Below are 20,770 nucleotides of genomic sequence, written 5' to 3'. Positions count from 1 at the left end.
AACCTTTGATGTCCCTTTAAGTCATTACCCCTCAAAGGTAACCACTGTCATAACTTCTTTCACCGTAAGTTAGTCTTACCTATTTTGGATATTTTTATAAATGAAATTATTTGTGTATCATCTTTGCATCTGGCTTGTTACATGACATGTAACAATGCTGTTGTATATAGCTAAAGTGTGCTATTTTTTTGTTCTTAGATAGTATTCCATTATATAAATATTCTATTGTTTATTCATTCTCCTATTGATAAATATTTGGGTTATTTCAGTTTGTGGCTATTATGGATAACACTGCTATAAACATTTTTACATAGGTCTTTCAATGCACAAACACATGCATTCCTGTTTGATATATAAAAGGAGTGCTCTCTTTGGTAGCATATATACTAAAATTGATACATAAAAGGAGTAGAACTGCTGAATCATTAGGTATGCAATGCTCAATAGTTAGTAGATATTGTTGTATATATATACACACACACACACACACACACACACACACACACACACACACGTAAGGATTTTTTTAAGTTCTTTTTTAAGTAATCTCTACACCCAATGTGGAGCTTGAACTTACAATCCCCAGATCAAGGGTCACATGCTTTACTGAGCTGACTAGATACCCCTAGATATTGTTGCCTTTAAAATATTACATCAACTTACTTCTTTTTTTTTTTTTTTTTGAATGTTTATTTTTAAGGAGAGAGAGAGAGTGAGCATAGGCACACACAAGGGAGGGGCAGAGAGAGAGAGAGGGAGAGAGAGGATCTTAGCAGGCTCTGGGCTAAGAGCAGACAGCCCCATGTGGGGCTTGAACTCAGGAACCACGAGATCATGACCTGAGCCAAACTTGGATGCTTAACCGACTGAGCCATCCAGGTGCCCTGCATCAATTTACTTCTATAAACAGCGTATGAGTTTCAGTTGCTTTATATCCTCATCAGCGATTGATATTGTCAGTTTTTTAACTTTTAGCCTCTCAGAGGAGTATGTTATGTATCCCTCACAATCTCTGCCTTGTGATAGAAGTGTTTAATCCATTCACATTTAATGTAATTGTTGATATGGTCATTTTGTTTTCTATATGGCTCATGTCTTTTTTGTTCCTGTTTCTCCTTATGTTTTTGGTGATGGTGGGTTTTTTGTTGTTTTTGTTTTGCTTTTTTGTGTGTGCACGATTTTAATTCCCATTAAAAAACAAAAAAAATTAAAAAAAACAAAAACAGTATTTCTTGAGTTAATTTTTTTAATGGTTCCTCTAGGGATGAAAATATACATCTAAATTCATCACAGATACTCTAGGTTAATACTGTGTTACTTTCCTATGGTTGCTGTAACAAAGTACCACAGACTGGTGGCTTAAAACAACAGAAATGTATTCCCTCACAGTTGTGAAATCACTAGCATTATTGCTATTGCGGGGTAAGGGGTTTAACTGCACTTCATTCCAAATCAAGTGAGCCCCTCCAAAGGCAAAGCTGCTGGCTTTTATAGCTTGCCTGACTCTGGTAGAATTACCAGGCTATCTGACCTGGGTGAGGTGAGAAGATAGGAGCAGCCCCAGGCAAGACTGTCAAACAAATGCTGTTCTTACTCAGAGGTCAGTAGCTTGTCATAAATAAACACTACTAATTTGTTGTATGCTGTTGGGGAATTTACAGAGCCCTAAAATTGTTGTTTTTGACACTTTTGTCCAGTGTTGTCCTTACTTTTTTGAGGAGAGAATTTGCTGAGCCTCTCAGTCTGCCATACCAGAAGTGAAAAGTCTACTTAAAAAAAAATTTTTTTATTAAGAGATAAGTTTTATACCATACACTTCACCCATTTAAAATATACAACTCAGTGGCTTTTAGTAGAGTCACAGATTAAACTGTCACCACAGTTTATTTTAAGTTTCATCATTGGGGTGCCTGGGTGGCTCAGTTGGTTCAGCATCTGACTTTGGTTTGGGTCATGATCTCAGTTTGTCGGGTTGAGCCCCATGTCAGGCTTTGCACTGACAGCGTGGAGCCTGCTTTGGATTCTCTTTCCCTCTCTTGCCCCTCCCCTGCTTGCTCTCTCTCTCTCAAAAATAAACATTAAAATAAATTAATTAAAAAAATTTCATCATCTCAAAATGAAATTCCATGTCCCTCAGTTACTGCTCCGTCCCCTTGATTCCCCCTGACCCAACTCCTCCCAGCTCTAAGTAACCACTAATCTGCTGTATGTCGTCTCTCTTTTTTAATTAGTTACCCTGGCTAGAGGCTTATCAATTTTATTGATCTTTTTTAAAGAACCAGCTTTTGGTTTCATTGATTTTCTGTCCTCAATGTCTTTGATTTTTGCTGATTTATATTATTTCTTTTCTTTTGCTTACTTTGCATTTAATGTTTTCTTCCTTTTTTAAGCTTCCTAAACTAGAAGCTTTAATGATTGATTATGTATGGGTCTTTCTTCTTTTCTAATGCATACATTCAATGCTATAAATTTCCCACTGAGCACTGCTTTCACTGCACTGGACAAATTTTGATGTTATATTTTCATTTTCATTTAGTTCAAATATTTTAAAAATTCTCTGGAGATTTCTCCTTTGTTCCATGTGTTAGAAGCATGTTGTTTAATCTTCAAGTATTTAGGGATTTTCCAGCTATTTTTCCATCATTGATACCTAGTTTAATTCTAATATCATCTGAGTGCAGACATTATATGATTTCTATCCTCTTAAATATTAAAGGTGTGTTTAACAGCCCAGAATGTGCTCTCCATTGGTGTGTATCTCATGTTCCATGTGCTGTGAGTTTATTTATAAGACACTAACAAAAATCCTTTATTTCCATATCTTTATTTGAACAATTTTCTATAATAGCTAGGAGAATACAGCATTAGTGACGCACATTTACTAAGGACAACATTAGACAACTACAAATTTAGAGCGTAAATGTCAATCTGATATTGTTTTGGTTTTCATCTTATCACTAGGTGATATCTAGTGAAAACCCAGGTTTCAAAGGCTTTTGTTGATATGAGGTGAATTGTTAACTTATTTTTAAAAATTCCATGTGGGATATGTTGGGATGGTTTCAGTTTAAAACCAGAGGTGGTTGATAGTGCCTTTCACTTCTCAGTATTTCTGCTTCCTTTCTAATGGATGAGTATTTTACCTAAGAACTTTTCAAATATTAACCATATCATGTTTTTCTATGTAGATCAAAATAGAATTCCTTTTACAGACCCAACAAGGAAAAATATTTGAAAAACTTCAATGTTCGTTTTCATTGTAGTTAAAAGGCATATCCATTTCACAGCAAATTAATAATTAAAGTTAATAATTAAAATACAATATGTTAAATGTCATGAGCTCATTCCGGTGTAACACTGTTAGAGCAATTTAAATTTTCCAAGGACACAAAAAAGTGAACATTACTCCAAGAGTCCACAAAAATACATAACTAGGAATCATAAATTACAACATACATATCCACATTTAAAGGAAAAATTCACCATTTGTTGGAAAATATTAAATGGCTCAAGTGATTTAGAGAGCCTGAAATATAGGCTACAGTTTTATAACATGTGGTACCAATACGATATTTGAAACTATTGACTGAAAAATGCATGAAAATGTACTGACCTACCAAGCATTAAATTATACGTACCAGTTTCCACGCAAGAAACATTTTTCTTTCAAATATTTCAAGCTATATCACAATACTAAGGAAATGTTAATCGTTTTCAGTCATTTTAGGAAGCTAATGACACTCATTAAGTTAAGCTAATGAACATTTTCGCTAGACCAAATTATAAAATTAAAAAATGTATAAAATGCATTTTGGCAGGTATTTTACAGATTACTTTTCAGTTCCTGATCTGTTGAGAAGTCTACTGTAACTCAAGGTTGATTTAATTTAGGGTAATACAATGGAATAGAACTTACAGCACTCTTCCCTATTTTGACTCAAACTTTTATATATAGTACAGGGTTCTTTAAAAAAATTTTTAAAGCATGTCCATGGAAGGTTTTACAGCTGTACCCTTTACCTGTATCAAGAAAAGATCTGGGGAAAACAAGCCATTTAAGCATTACCAAGAAGCGAACTGATCTATTTCTTCCATATGTTCATTTGCTTACTTGTGACACCAAGCCCCCCAAACTCAGGAACACTGTCTCAGCCCACATTCACTGGCTCTGAGACTGGTGCTGCCTGAGTTCCAACACCTGTTTGGAAATAACAGAAAAGAAAAGGAAGGAGAAGTAACAGGAGGGGAGAGTCATGCAGGAAGAAAAGGAATTAGCGGTTGGAGGCCACACCCAACCAAAACCCTCACAAAACCTTGAGAAACACGGCAAGATATCCTCTCCAGGTAAGTCGGTCCCTTACAGAGGAAAAGTTCCAGAGAACTTAAGGCAGCTCTCGGAGGGAAGGGAGCAGGGGTTAAGGCGGTCCTCACAGCACGCCCTGAGAAGAAATTACAACACACTTAACCATGAACGGAGGCCACGGCAATACACACAGCCTCTCTGACACGCATGCACATAGCGTACCTCCTAGCTCCAAAGTAAACACCGGCAGCATGCACACACCAAAATGTCCAAACACACGGACGTGGATACGGCTTGCCCACAGACAGGCCTCAGAAGGTACCCAGGGGCTTCACGGCCGGCTGCATAGCTCGTCTGGTGGCTCTTGTGCTGGCTCTGAGGAGTGTGTGTATGGAGACTGACTTTCCTCTGAACTTTTGGGAGGCTTTCACCACTTCCAGTCAGTTTGAGACAGCCTGCCACTAATTAAAGACCTAAGCACAGAGTGTTGCACCTTTCAAGGGAGCTCTGAATCATTACAAAAATCACACCTAGTTATAGAAGGTAACTGACAAAAAGAAAGCCACCAGGCTCTGGGCACTTCATCTCGTTAGCACAGACAACCTGGTCCTTGGCGCTTGCTCAGTTCCCGTATGCCCGTTGCCAATTTTGATAAGAAAAAAAAAAAGCACCTCTTGTTGACCCAGGGTACCCCATGGGTACCAGGAGAAACTGAACGTCACCTCGAGATCTTTTACTTTCCTGCTCCCACCTGCCACACCGACACTGCTACATTCAGGAAAGCGGCATGGCAGGAGGGCTGTGTGACCTCAGCAAGTCACTGACCTCTTTCTGTGTAGCATCAGCAAGTGACTATAGTAGCTACCCTTTCTGCCTTCCAGTGCTGTTGTGAGGACACAATGAGGTAACAGAGGAAGTACGCTGAAGAAAAGCATAGTCAGATACAATGTCCTGTTCTGCACTACTTTCAGCAGGAGAATCTAAGGGTCACATGCTAAGTTTTGCTTTCTATTTTATTCTAAACAATTGCAGTTACCCAGAGGATCCTTGATTATGCCTCCTGGAGAACTCTACATTCTGGTAACTGTGTGTGTGTGTGTGTGTGTGTGTGTGTGTGAGAGAGAGAGAGAGAGAGAGAGAGACAGACAGACAGACAGACAAGGTGGGGTGGGGAGGGCAGGTTGGTGCATGAATATTATGTGAGGATTTCTCAGGATAGGACAGGTACCCCTTGACCTAGGGTTACCAGGATAGTAATTTCTTAAAACAATCACTACACTGAAATTCCCAATATTTTCATAGCCTCCCTCACATGGTATTAAAAGATCTGATCTGTGTTATGCATAATTACTCACCCAGAAAGAGCCAAACGGGATAAAGCAAATCATACAAACTGACCAGGATCCTCAAATTTCCTTTTGGTGGGCTTTGGAATGTATCTTTTTGTACTTTTGCACTTGACAAAAGAAGTGTCAGGTACACGGAGATTTTTCGAAACTTCCAAAGGAATCACTTTATGGATCTTATTTTCCCTCTTCTTTATAGTAATGCTCAGGTCAGGCAGACCAAAGCCTTAAGCCAAGGAAAGCTACAAGGAAAACTGCTCCTAATTTTTCAGTCTTGCATTCCAAGGTATGAGCTGGGTCTATAGATAAGGTGAGTGAGGAGACTATTGAGAAGGGGCTATGAAGATAGGACTGTGTTCTTTCAAGATTTTTCTGTGAATCCCTACTGTGTGTCACAATGGAATTATGAAAAAGCAAATTAGTGATAATGTTAAAGAATGTACTGCTGAGAAGCGAGAACAAGAAGTTGTGCAAAGATCAGCCTGAAGTCAGGCCAGGGGGGCAATTGGGGACTGACTCTACTGCCTTCAGCACAGTCAGAGCAGCTGAGCAGACAGGCAAGTGGTGTATGGTCCAGCTGAGGGAGGGGAAAGAGTGAACAATGGAATGCGCGGCTGGAAGGCTGGGGAAGGGATGTTTGAAGTTGGGTGAGGAAATGTGGTTGGAGAGAGGGTGGGCTGTCCTAAGAGGGGCTCAAGGAAACCCCTAGTAAACAAATAACTGTTGCATCCTCAAGAAAGTAGCACACAGAGTCATTTATCAGGTCTTGGGGTTCCCTGGTTGTAAGGTTGTAGTCTTGTAATGACTAAAGATCTTTATGTTGCTAAGAGAAGTTGATTCAGATCCCCATCTCGGGTTCTGGGTAGGCCTTGGAGGAAGCTGGAGCCTGGAATAGTAGAGTCTTTGCGTGGCCATCACTGAACAGGAGAGATTCTGGCCCAGGTGTGGAATGGAGGCTTCAGCACTTTCCAGCACAAAGGCAGGAGACAAGAGAGAGATGTTTGAGGATATGAGCCATCTGGGCTAAGATAAAGGGCTGCAACGGCAGTAGGAGCTACAGCATGCTCTTGAAGACCTGACAAGATTCAGGGCATGCACATTACACAGGGACTAAGCTGGGAAAGGGCCCAGGAGGATTTCCAGGTCTGAGGTGGACAGCCTGCATCATCATGACATTTTTCTGGCGTTTCCCCTGTGCAATGAGTCAGTACTCTGGCACATTCAGTACTAACCAAGAGGTAAGAGTTCATTGTTCACTGAAAACCGCATTGACAGCTGGGGAAAACTAAGAGAACCTGATTGGATCAGTAGTGTTTTTGGCTGGTTTTGCAAATAAATAAATGTATCCAAACTGAATATGGCAGTACATGATTCAATAAAAATTACTAAAACTAATTCACTTTCTAAAAGCATGTATGTAAATCATGTACATTTAAGAAAGGTTATAGCTACACCAACTTGTGGTTTTACATTTTATTAATCCCCTAGAATTAACAGGCACCAAACAGTGATCTTTCAATTAGAGGGTGAACTCACTGAGTAACTGTATCTAGTTTCTCTAGGACCTAAGAGCCAAAAGGAGAGAATTTTAGATGTGGAAGGGTCCAACTCTCTTACTGTATAAATGAGGAATGTGAGGCCCAAATAAGTTAACAGACAGTATTTATCTTTTAATAACAATCTTTATCATTGATTTGAAACTGTTTGACTTCCATTAATATTGCACATGTATTAATAAGATGTCATTTTTCATAGACCATCTAACGGTTAAGTTATATAAATCTATGATTGTAATTCAGAACCAGAGTTTCTAATGAAAACTAAGGATTTGCTTTTGCACAACCTGAAAGATTTACTGTATAGGATGTCCAGGAAAAACTGAGAATATGTTTAATTAGAATTTCAGAATGAAACTTATAGGATCTGGCTCTTACTGAAACAAATCCTCTAAAATTCAGCAGTCTTCTTATATAAGTCTTAAAGTATTTCTAGTATGATGCTCTTTAAAGTATCTAGTGGTACTGAGAACATTTATAGAAGTTGCAAAGCCTAAAAAAATGGAATCATAGTATTTATTATACACCTTGTTTTGCATAATTTATAGGATAATCAAGGTTTCAAGACCCGAACCATGACTATGCTGATACTCTTCTCTAGATAGTGACTGAGATTAATTCTTAATAAATTAAGAAGAAAGAAAACCTGGCTGGGTTGAAAATATGCAGTGCAGGAATCTGATCTGGGAACTAAAAATAAGTCACTTCACAGAACACTGTACCCTGATGTGATATCCACCCAGGGAAAATTAATGAGCACATCAATGTAATACATTCTGAATAAATAACGACATCAACAATAGCCACTTTGTCTAATCCTATCCCTAAATGTCAAACATTTTGTCATATTACTACATGACTTCCCAGTGTCCGCTACTCGTGCAGGGGAATCTGTATATATTTGCACATAATCCAGTTAAAATGGTCTGATTGAATTGTAAACAGAGTTGATAAAAGAGAAGCTTACTATTGTAGTGCCTAATAAGAATATCGCTTACATGTTAAAGTATACAGTATGTAGCAGCAATTTAAAATGCTCAGTAAACTACAGTACAAATGGACTTCTATGCTATATGGCAAACCAACATTCTCTTAATATCTCTATATCAGAGTGACACATATAAGGAAGTTACTTGACCAATTACTTTACATATTGCCAGTTTATTTCTTTGATCCAGTTTGACAATATCAACATAATTGATTCCTGAACTGATATGATATGTACTCAATGGCAATTTTTCTTTCAATTCTTCTGGTTCACACAGAGGAGGTTCTTTGTTGGTGCCTTCCTAACAACAGCTCATAGCTGGAATTTACATTTTTACCATACCATTAGGATGCAGTGCTAAGGATTTAAAATAAATGCTGGCAGCTGGAGACACTTTTCCCCCTTCTGTCTGCCATTTACCTGCATGTAACTCAGGATACCTAACTGATCAAGGGTGAGTGTTGCTATGAATTAAAGGTAACACAGTACAAAGAAGCCTATTTGTCTTTCCAAGGTGATGAAAGTATTTAGGGAGATTTCCAGTTAATAACCTCTTGTTTGAAAGATACTCAGTACTTTCTCTTTAGAGCATATTTTCAGTAGCTCACTGGAAATAATGGGTTCTTATTTCAGGCAAGAAATTTACTGTCACTGTTTGCCCTGACATCACATCACTTTCAGACCCGTGATATGAATCCCAGGCCCAGGCTGGCTGGAATTTGGATGGTTTCTAGTGCGAGGGAGGATGGGTTAAAAGGAAAGGTGACAGGAAAGATGTGTTTAGCATCCATGAGCAGCTGAGGAGAGTCTTTCCTGTCTCGTAAACGCATCTGAGATTTAAAAACAAAAAACAGAACATCAGTTCTTTGAATCTACAAATATTTTTTTCCCACCAAAAATCTACCAAAAAGTCTTCAACTGCTAAAGAATGTTTATATTTGTTTTAAAATCACTGCATTTTTTCTAATAATCTGTTACCAAAAGTTAATGCACTGTCAGAATGAGATAATACAATAACAAAACCACACTTTCCTTCAATAAATTGTAAATTTCCATTCAAAAGACTGTGTTGGTGAATCAAAGGAAAAGAAAGCCTGGGAGATCTTACCTGTATAGTACGAATAAATGATACAGAGACTCTTTCTTCAAACTCATTAACTGGAGTATACAAATTCAACACTTTGACAATCTGCGAGAAATGAAATGATCAAAGTTTTCAGCATATAACCAAATACACACTGGGTGCTGATAATCTGGGAAACTAAAAGGATCTGTGCATACAGTTTATAATGCTACTCAGGGCTGGGTTGGGATGAGGGAAGAGGGAGCTAATCTAAAGGGCACATTTGCCTTTACTATGTGAATTTTTAAAATAAGAATGTATTAATGTATTATCTGTACTTTTAAGAAGAAATATAAATCTGGAAAAACAATCAAACTATACAAAAGAACACAACATGAAAAGGAAAAGTGTCTCACTCAATCTTCCCAGTCTACCCAAATGGCAACTTTTAACAGTGTCCCTAGTTTTCATCTAGCTGCTTTCTATACATATTCTATGTATGGTTTGTGAAGATGTCTACGTTATGAGATGCGTAAAGAACATTAAGAAAGCCCAAGAGTCAGCATAGAAATAACTGGCAAAAGAAAAATGGGTAAGGTTTATGCCTATTTCTTGCCTCGTGCTGTTGCCACTGTCCTCAAATGTCCTTCTCACTTCCTTAAATTCAATACCCAGCTTAATGGAGCCTTCCTCGAACACAGTGACTGCCCCTCGGCACTTCCTTTAGACATCTTACTGTAGAACTTGCTAGAACCTCTTATAGTAGAATCAGTTAGGTACATCTGCCTTGTCTACTAAACTGGAAATTCTTTTTAGGCAAGGATTGTTTCTTATTTTTTGAAGCATCTCCCCCAGCAACAGGTATGGTGCCTCAAGATAGCTCAATTAGTCATTTATTGAAATAAAGGAATAAGAATAATCTGTCTTAAAATAGAGAAGTCTAAAATATCATTCAATTATCAAATAGTATGGAAAATTACTTTTTGGAATACAGGTTCCATAGAATGCAGAGACTGTACATCCCATGAGAGCAGGGACATTGTTTTGTTCTTGGTTGTACCTCAGTGCCTGGGACATTATGCAGAACACTATACACACTGAATAAATATTTACTGAGAGGCACCTGGGTGGCTCAGTTAGTTAAGCATCAACTCTTGATTTTTGACTTAGGTCATGATCTCACAGTTCATGAGCCCTGCGTCGGGCTCTGTGCTGACAGCGTGAAGCCCGCTTGGGATTCTCTCTCTCTCTCCCTCAGAATAAGTAAATAAACATTAAAAAATAAATAAATATTTATTAAATGTTGACTGTGGATGACTGAGTTGCTAGTAAAGTCTCCTTTAAGACCTGTATAGGTATATGTTTTCTCTGACACATATGAAGTCAGCTCAGAGACCAGAGCAATGGCTAGGAGACCTCCTCACTTCCCTGAGCAGCACCCGTGAGGAGTGCTACCTTACTGCACAGCAGGGCAAGGTGTTTTACCTGGGCAGTAGTTAAAGCACTGCACATGGAACAGATGGCTTCTGCGTCATCATCTGTCTTCTTTTTCACTTGCAAAAGCTGTGCAGCCTGAATGAGAGGTTCCAGGGTTTCTTTAGCCCCACTGTTCATCAGATTCTTGTCACGCAGCCACTCTTCCAGTTGACTGACATTGTACCTGTGCCAAAAAAAGAGAGAGGGAGAGAATGCAAATTCACCGAATGTTGTCATAAATGTCTTAATTTTTTATGTATGGCTTTGTCAGGAATTTCAGTTAAAATGACAGCCAGTATTTTTGTTCAATTTTCTTAAATCTTACCAGTGCTTAAAATTTTATTATAGCCATAAGGTTTATAATCATAATTATATAACAGTAAGTGACTAGAGAATATAATTAACTTCAATGGAAGGTAGAAATATAGCCATTACAGCAAAAGTTATGAAATATGACTTGCTGAAAGACAAAATAGAACACACAATATGGCTGTGTCCTTATTAAACAGCTGACCGGAAAACACTTTCTAGCTTCTCTTACAATTTCAGAGGGTAGAATCAATAACCTCTGCGTATCCATTCCTCTTTATTACAGGTTAAATTCCAAGTTAGTCAAGAAAAACAAGATCCTTCCACACAGACCTTGTGCTCCAGCTCTGTTTAGGGAAGAGCCTGGGTGATAGGGTAGTGGCCTGAGGAAGCTCAGGGATGGAAGGACAGCAGGGTAAGTGGGGGCCGCTGGAAGAGATGAAGACTCCAAATGTGGAGAGAGACATGGAAACTGCACAGACGCCAAGGTTACAAGAGGTGGTCAACCAAGTGACAGTGGTTTTCATACTAAAATGCTAAAGGGACACATGAGCAGCACTGCACAATCAGGCAAATAGGAGACCGTATGTTATTACGATGGTGCTTCACGTGTATAAACAAAGCTTACAGAGAAATAAATCCTACTACTTGAGTGGGAGGCATTATCTTTCTAACATTAACTACAATGGCTGTGCGTCAGAATAGAAAATTTGAAAAGAATGCCAAGGTTTCCTGAGATTAACTTTTGTAAGAGAAATCCTTTTTTCCTCTCTTGGCAAATATTCTATTTTAAAATAAATGATTTGCAAAAAAAAAATCAATTCTATTATGAGTATGAGGTTATGTGGTGGGGTAGTTGGGCATAAAACTGAGTGCACATTTTCTTAAGAGATGAGGGGCGTATTTGAAGTTAGTAACAGATCTATTAGACACGTTCTTGTTACCATGGTACAAAAAGGTGTTTTGTCAAAATAACTTTCTAAGAGAAGTCAAGCATCAGAAATCTTCATTATAAAGAATTAGCTATTTTGTTATGTACAATTAAAACACATGCAAACGGCGAGGAAGCAGCTATCTCAACTGTAAGAATTTTGCATCTTCTCTCCATTCCCTCAAACAAATTAGCGTCACAGTGGAGCGGGGTTCCCAACTAGTGGTGGGTAGAGCCTACTGAAAGGCACAGTCAGGAGCGGTAATGAATGAAAGTGGAGAAGCCCAGCCAGCCAGGAGAAAGCAGCTCCATGTCTGGTCCTCCCGTGCTGCCCGGCTGGTGGTAGCAGACATCGGGTGCACTGACCTCAAACAAGCCATCAGCTTTGGTGTTCGCTCACCTGATCTGCATGCCTTTACTCCAGGAGCACATGTCCTTCCGCAGAAGGAGGTTGTTCAGGGTGATGGCCCCAACAATGTAGAACATCTGTTTGACCACCTGCTTGATCAGTTCAGGGTCCATGCCGTGCTGACACATGACTGAGTGGAAGGAGTTGAGCTGCCGGAGGATGGAGTCCAGTGTGTAGGTGCCCTCGTCAGCGATGCTGGAGGTTCGCTTTCTTAGCCCTGTGGGCTTCACCCCAGACACGCCCTGAATGGTTTCATGCTCCAGCATGCCAGAGACTGCGGGAGTAGTTCAAGTGTTAGAAGAGAAGATGCGTGTTCCACGTGCATACACGCATGCTCACACATGATCTCACACATTCAATTGAGGAAGATCATCTGAGTATCAAAACAGAGGGAGAAGCCTTCCCAAAAAGAGGGCTTCCAGATTTTAAACTTTAATGAAGGAATAATTCTTAAATGCGAAAATTTACCATGAAACTAAGAAATCATAATGGTGTATTTTCAAAAATAGGAAGCAGCAACCTTATAACAACACAAGTGTGTGATATCTTGGGAGGGTTTTTGAGAAAGATGTAGCAGTAGGGAGAAGATAAGATATTCTCCAGGGATATCTGAACCCCACAGGCAAAGAAATTAAGTAGCAAGTACAAGAGGAGATTGGGCAGTGGTTGTGGAGAAGCCTTGAGAGGGGATGGTCGTGTGGGGCTGGAGAACTGGGCCATTCCTTGCCCTTAACTTTCCACAGTGGCAGAGAGGCTCTGGGGTTAGCCTCAGCCTCCCAGAACTCAGTTTTCTCGAATCTGGGGCACTGCTGCTCCCTCCACTGTGCCCTCACAGTGTTTGGCTTATGCCCCCTCGAGGATGGTTGTGGGATGACCACCGCTTGGACTGACAGCGCCTTGACAGCAGGGGCCATTCCCGATTCAGTTTTTACATCTCCTATTCATTTTACATCTCACAGTGCTAAACGTGGCTTCCACAGCACCTGACAATGACACAAAACACTGGAGGTTATTATCACATCACTGGGAGATGGGGAAAGCAGTTTAAAGGGGGGCATCTTGGAGGTAAACTTCTTATTTAGCCAATAAAAATAGGCAAAAATAGAAGAAATATTGGCTGAAGTTGACCTCTGTGTCCGTGTCACCTCTTACATTGTAGCTGACCTAGGTCGCTTTGAACACAACCTTTAGGGGACAACTGAAGAACTGATGACTGAAGTTGTCCCATGAAGAAATCACTGCTATCTCCCATGGCTTCCTCAGCCTTTTTGGTTTCTAGTTGGTTAATTGTGGGCCTATGATGGAAGACAGAATACTAAAGGCAATGAAGAAGTTGTGGAAATGTGGAAAACACACAGGTAGGAAAAGAAAGTGTAGCTGGGAGTAGCCTTAAGAAGGTGTTGCTGATTTGCCTGAAGATAACTGAGTTTGATAACTTAAAACAAATTTAATTCAATGCATTCAAAACTAGCATCCTGCAATTTATATAGGCCTCCTAATTCCTATTTCATGAATGCTACCCATTCCGACGGAATAGAGGTAGTATAGTACATAAATACGCACTCAGAGTGAGCATACGCATACAAAAGAGAGGTATGTGGACTCACACACCTAGCTGAATACACATATATAGAAACACACACACGTGCACACCCCAGTCACTCATCCACTGAGAAAATGCTACTTTAAACCAAATTGCCTTTAACAATTCCGTAGGGGCCACAAGATGAACAACCCACCGTGGAGTGTCTGACACCTATTCTTGTTGCTGTGGTACCCCGCAGCCCTTTTACTGTGGCCTAGTAATAGGCAAAGTGCAAACTCTCCCCAGCCTCCTTAGTCTTAGATGGGCCCTGAGGAGGCTCAGTGTAGCAGTGTCCTAGACCAGAGTTTAAAGTTTTAATTTTTGAAAACTGGACAAGGTATGAGGTATATTGATGGGTATATAGCATAACCCGGTCTTAAGGGAGAGGACTCACACAGTGGGGAGATTAACTAGATACTGCCATTTCGATCATATGGAAGCAGTGATTCTGATGTATCCCAGTTAGTCACGGCTGGGGTTCGGGATTCCTCAGCTAATTTCAGGACTGGGTCTTACTACTTTATGTTCTTTGTATGAAGAAACGAATGCCACTGGTGGGCACATGAGGTAGACAGACCTCGATGTCAGCAATGCTCTCGCCTTACCGATCATTGGCTGAAGGATGTTCTCTAACACCCGCACGAGCTGCTGGTAGATCTGAATGGCTAAGTCACTTAGCACCTGCCGGTACTCAGCCAGGTCAAAGTTGGTGAGGCAGTGTTCATTCTGGCGAGACGTGTTGTGTTTCATAAAGCCCTAGAGCCATAAAGCAGAGTTACTGACACCCGTGAAATAAAAGCTCTCTTCTAACTCCCTCGTTTGATCAGACATCTCCTGCTGTCTTTCCTCTGAAGAGTTTCCTGTCTGCTCTGCTCTTGAATGCCAAACAGTCATTCTGAAATGCTGGTGTTTGTTTCCATCATATTCCCCTTCCACTTCTTACTAGCTTTTGAATAGTATCTAAAGTTGGCAAGCTAGCATTCAGTGAAACAAGATGGGGGAACTTAGTTTAAAAAAAAAAATTAATGAGTGTTTTCGCTTATGAAGCAGCAGGTTTACTGCCAAACAGTAAATTATCTAAAGCACTAATCTCTTAACTTCCTATTTATAAATATTGCACCTGAAGGGCATACATCATCTTAAACTAGACTGGCTTCTACAGAGATTGGTGAATAAATAAAAAATTTCCCTTCATTGTATTTCATTGTAACCATACATGATTTTCAATCCAAGCTTAGAATGGAATCTTTTGGTGGTATGAGCTAAAATGGGAAGCCAACTGTACAGGCAGGTACTTTTGTTAGATGTTGCCTGACAAAAGGCAATTGCCTGTTTGATGGCTTCTGCACATAATCAAGCATGTGTCTCCCTAAAACTACCTAACAACATGGTCAGAAGTGGGGACTGACAGGACAGTTAATGGCCCCTCGGGGGAATTCTAGTCTGTCTGTCCCACCTACTCAGGGAGCACGTCTTACTCATATTTATATTTTCCGTCATTTGCTGGGATAGTCCCCTGCCGCTAGCCTCTTGGTGCCCAGAAAATGCTACTGCTCAACTTCTCTGGCTGCTCTCCCAGCACAAGGTGGAGGTATGGAGGGCAGTGGTTAGGGGCACAGGCTCTTGGAGATGAGCAGACCTAGAATTCTAGCACTGCTCCTTATGGCTAAGAGAACCTGGGCAAAATGATGAACTTCATCGAACTTCAGTTTCCTCATCTGTAAAACTGGGTTATAATTCCTACCTCACAGAGATGTTGCAAGAATTAAATAACATAGAGTAAGTACTATCTGATATATACTGAGCAGACCTTAATAAAGAGTAATTATTAACAGATTACAGTATTGAAATATTAGTTTTGAAGTCTAGTAAACACCTGATGAACATATCACTACAAATAAAAGCAAAACAGGTTTTGGGACCAGTCTAGAGAGACATGCCTTAGCTTGATTACCTTTCATGCATTTGGAAAGCCCAAATTGATGAATTTCTTTAAATAGTTCTATATTTCTCATATCAGTGCTTGAAAAGCCCACTTCCACATGCTGACAAGAGGTTTCACTGCTGGTAACAATTCATCGACAAATGCTCATTTTATTTCTGCTATGCTTCATCAAAATACAAACTCTCAGAGGGAAGAAACTATGTCACTGTCTAAATCACTGTTTCATAAACAATGAACATCAAACAAAGCTACAGGCTTCCAAGCCACCTCTGAACTCAGGTTTCTAAATTAATGGCTGAACGTTTTGTGCTTTTCAATTTTTCCCTAAAAAGTTCACAAAGTATATCACACTGGTGTTTTAATGAAGGTTTTCTCACCTCTTCTCCACTGTACTGCTTCAAACAGTGCAAAAATCGGCATGTGTTAGAGAGCCAGAAGGAGACGGTTTCAAAATCATCACCTCTTTTCTGAAAGAGAGAAAAAGGCTAAATTCACTTTTCCTTAGGGAAATAACAACCTGAAGGAAACTGAACAGATACCAGAAGGCCTCAGTTAAATTATAAAGAATTACAAAAATAAATCACATTGCAAAGTCTTACATCATTGCTAGAAAATTTCAACCGAGTTTGTTGGTTGGTTGTTACTTTGCTTGGCATCTAGTTTCTTGCCATTAGAAAAGGATGCCCAGTCACTCAGTTGATGTCAGTTTAATGGTCCCTTTCAGCAGAAAAAAATTCATCAAGCCACAGCTTACCCCAACTCACTTCCTTCAGGATTACTAAGGGGATCAGAGAGGACTAAAAGCATAAAAGGGAATCACAGACTATGAAACGCTGAAAGCCGGATTAGGTTACAAATCAGGTCAACAGTAAGATACAATTCCTGAGCAGAGAATCAGAAACGGGATGAAGGAAGTCCTGTGCAGAAAAGGAGACAGGGGAAGCTGAATAGCTCTTCATCAGGACTGGGGCACATGTCAAACAACCAGTTGCTAAATCAAAACAGGGACTCAAGACAAATACACTTCAATTTAAAACTGGGATGTGAGACAAGCTCACATCAATTTTAAACTGTATCAAAAGGGTGTTATATTCTAGTACCCATCCTTTTTAATTTTTAAACAATTTGATATAATAATTAGTTAAATTAGAGAAATGTCTTCTTGCAATTAAGATGAGAGGGAGAAAACGCTTTGGTTTTGTGGTCTTTGCAGGAGCTGACTTACAAATTAGTAAAACTTGTAGGCTAAGTGCAATATAGCATCAATACACCAAAAATGAAATGAGTTATATCAGAAGACATTCATCAATTTTTAAATGTTAAATCTTCAGAAACCCCATGTTTTAGTAACCACCATAAAACTAACTGCATAGCATATCTGCACAGCAGGGGATGGAGAACCAGCATTTGTCAAAGGTTCACTAGCAGGGGCTGCAGGGAGGGTGTGTTCAAAGGGGACAGAACTTCAGTTGTGGGGGTATGAAAAAGTTCTGGAGGTGGACAGTGATAGGGTTGGCACAACAATGTGAATATGCTAACGGCACAGAACTAAGCACTGAAAAATTGTTATGCGGTAAATTTTATGTTATATATATTTTACCACAATTTAAAAAATAGTGCATTAAAGACATTTTAGATTTGAAAGCATCCACTGGGCATGTTAACTACCTACTTATCTCCATCCTAAAAGTTCTTATCTAACTTCAGTTAGATAATCAGAAAGCAAAGTGCTTGGAGAACATTTTCTTAGCTCCTCATAGAAACACGTGAGGTAAAGCTAAGTATAATGTTCATTGTTTTTCTAGAGAGGCAAGAGGAGTATTATGCAAGGTGACTCAGTGACTACTGAGTTATGTAGGGCTTTCTACTCTATTACATAATTCTGCTGCCGTTTCCAAATCTTTCCTGTTAGTATCTATGTGTTGCTTCTCACATGGAACCAGGCATTTCGGGTAACAAGGAAAATTATGGGGTGAGTTGGAGAATAAGAGGAAGAAAAGATGGAAGAAAAATTATAATGTTTTATCAGACATCTTTTTATACATCATTTAGACATCATATGAATGAAACATATGGTATTGAACTTATTTAATACCTTTCTAACTAGAGCAACATACTTCCTAGATATATGGATCACAGTAAGTATTTTTAATTTACTTTTAAGACCTCAAAGCAGACTATTTCCATTTATGGAGAAACTTAATTTACTCTGCACTTAGGTACAATTATATCAAATTAATTTTGATTACTGTTCAACCTGAGCCCTGTGTAAAAGAAGGCATACAGACGTGTTGCAAGAAAGAATGCTTCCTATAGTGGAAGTTATCAGTGAACACTGCAAAGTGTCATATCTGGCAACTTAGCTCCAGCTTAAAGAAGGAAAAGTAACTTGGGGCAGATTCTGTCATCATTAAGATTAATTATGAGAATTTTGTTGAACATGAACTGACCTTTAATACTTTTTTGATGCTGTTAATTGTTGATGTTAGCAATGACCTTACTTTCTGATCATCATTCAGGTAGTCAGCATGTCGAACACACATAAACAGGATATACGCTGGTAACCCTGGAATCAAATTGACTGCCACACCACGTGGCTTCAGTTCTGAAAGGAAATGAGGAAAAATAATCTTATATAACACTGAAAGTCTTCATGAGGAATGTTTTGTAAGATACAAAAGCACGGTTCTTGTGAAAGAATTCAATCATTCAGGGCTAAGAGGTCACACTAAAAAAAGAAGCATTTTAATAGCTCATTAAGTAGAGAAATTTTGAGTCTTAGTTGGGACATATGAATCTTAGTTGTCTATATAATGACAACTCCCAAGTTTATATCTCTTGCCCTGACTTTTCCCTTGAATTCCCTTGAATTCCCTGCCTTCTTAACACCTCTGCTCAGGCACATCGAACTGAGTGCATTCCAAACCAAACCACTAGATCCCTTTGGAACCTGCTCTCCCAGGAGCTGTCCCCTTCTCAGTTAAATGGCAGTTCCAGACTTCTGGTTTCCCAAATCATGAGCTTAGTCAGCATTTTTGACTCATTGTTTTCTCACACCACACATCTAATCCAGTAATAAGTCCTATTGGCTCTACCTAGAAAACCCATTCAGAATCCAATTACTTACTCTACTGGCCATCCTAGAATAGACTATGCTCTTCTCCTGGACTGTAGTGGTGGCTTCCAGACTAGTTTTCCTGATTCATCCGCTGCTCCCTAATAGTACATTTTTCACACAACAACCAGAGTGACTCTATACAAAGATGTAGGTCAGATCCTGAAAATCTTCCAAGTTACTTCTCATCCATTTATAAAATAAAAAATCTTCATTATGGTCAGTGTGATCTGGCCCTGTTCCCTTCCCCAGCTCACAATGAATCTCCTTGTTGTTGGTTGAATATGCCAGGCATGCTACCACTCCAGGGACTATGTACTTACTATTTTCTGCCTGGAATGTTCTTTCCTCAGATATCAGGATGATTTGCCTCCTTACCTCCTTTGATCTCTGTTCAAAGATCACCTTATTGAAGACAACTTTCTGGACAGTCTTATATAAACTAATACATTTGCCTTTACTCTTTATCCTTTTCCCTATTATATATCTATTTTTTCTCTGTTCCCCACCATCCCCCAATGTAAGATCTATGAGAATAGGGACTTTATTTTCGTTCAGTATCCAGTACCTAGAAAATACTTAGCATGTGGTAGGAGCTCACTAAATGTTATTGAACTGACAAATCTTTGTTAACTCTATGCTTAAAAACCAGTGGCTTCTTAACATTTTTGCTAAATAAAGATCATGCTGAAACTTAAGTGCCTCTGCACCTATATATAGTACTCATGCCATGAACCCTGGGAACATTAAATCAAGTATAATTGCCAATCACATTACTGTCACCCCACACCTGAGGGGAGGAATGCTATGCAAAAGCTGAGAAGAGAGGTTTTTTCCCTTTTTCAGTTCACAACTTTCAGGCTGTGTGCACTCCCTACTCACTTCCCACTGTCCCCTAAATTAGTCTTCTTACAGAGCCAGGGGGCTTACACACAATCTTCACCCTATGCTGCTCTGAAATGCTTCCTTCATGTCCATTTCATTTGTGCAGTCCTCTCCTTCCATTGCTGGGATCTTTTCCCTAATTCTTTTGTTTCTTCTCTTTTACCAAACTGTTGTTCTTGACATATTTAGTTGTCAAAGGAAGCAAGGAAAAAATGAGATTCAGGAAGTTCAGTGGCTGAGACCAGTGGGTGTTCAACTGTGGCTTACACTTCAGAATCCTTTGAAAGATTGAAAAACATAAACCAGACATGGTCAGGCTCTTCCCTCTAGAGACTTTGATGTAATTAGTCTGTGATGGGGACTGTACGTTAATACTTCTCAAAAGCTTCCCCAGATAATCTAATCTTCAGCCAGAGCTAAGAAGCCCAGGCCTCAAAGGATCCTGACAGGTGATTCTAGACCAGTCTCCCTGCAGGTTGACTGCAGCATGACGTGGTCAGGATGCTACTGCAGCAGGATCACGCACAGTATGCAGTGATGACTAAAGAAACCAGCGTTGAATATTTCAAACATTAGTGACTAGTCTTTCCCACTGCCGACGTATGTACCAGAAAGACCTTTTATCCCATGCAGAAAATACTTGCCCAGAATCAGGTTCTTAACAAGCTTTTGCTCATCCTCCTTCTTGTATTCCAGCATTCCTTGGAAATCCTTTTCTTTCCTAGGAATATTGACTGGACGGATGGGTTCATCAATGATCTGTCCTGGGGATATGTTCTCCATTTGGCCCACTTCATGAGAAACAAAAGGGAGAAGAAATATTTTCCAGGTAGAAAAGATAAGAGGGTTCCATAGCCCA

The 20,770-nt window shown here is 39.5% G+C and overlaps 1 protein-coding gene across 5 annotated transcripts in view; it reads right to left on the bottom strand.

Annotated features, from left to right (window-relative positions):
* Positions 1–2,808: 2,808 nt before the first annotated feature.
* MYO5A (myosin VA) overlaps positions 2,809–20,770 on the bottom strand; it is a 199,863-nt gene continuing 181,901 nt past the window's right edge. For all 5 annotated transcript variants that reach the window (XM_053889054.1, XM_053889053.1, XM_053889055.1 and 2 more), the window contains 8 exons: positions 20,556–20,702; positions 18,362–18,516; positions 16,289–16,378; positions 14,572–14,722; positions 12,373–12,655; positions 10,742–10,916; positions 9,302–9,382; positions 2,809–9,023 (listed from right to left, as the gene is read on the bottom strand). In XM_053889054.1, coding sequence (XP_053745029.1) covers positions 8,871–9,023; positions 9,302–9,382; positions 10,742–10,916; positions 12,373–12,655; positions 14,572–14,722; positions 16,289–16,378; positions 18,362–18,516; positions 20,556–20,702 — 1,235 coding nt within the window. In that variant the 3' untranslated portion in view covers positions 2,809–8,870. The remainder of the gene's footprint in view (positions 9,024–9,301; positions 9,383–10,741; positions 10,917–12,372; positions 12,656–14,571; positions 14,723–16,288; positions 16,379–18,361; positions 18,517–20,555; positions 20,703–20,770) is intronic.

Source organism: Panthera pardus, unplaced genomic scaffold, assembly GCF_024362965.1.
Source record: "Panthera pardus isolate Hobbes unplaced genomic scaffold, ASM2436296v1 HiC_scaffold_24, whole genome shotgun sequence".
Taxonomy (NCBI): Eukaryota; Metazoa; Chordata; class Mammalia; order Carnivora; family Felidae; genus Panthera; species Panthera pardus.
This window is presented reverse-complemented; position numbering and strand designations above follow the sequence as displayed.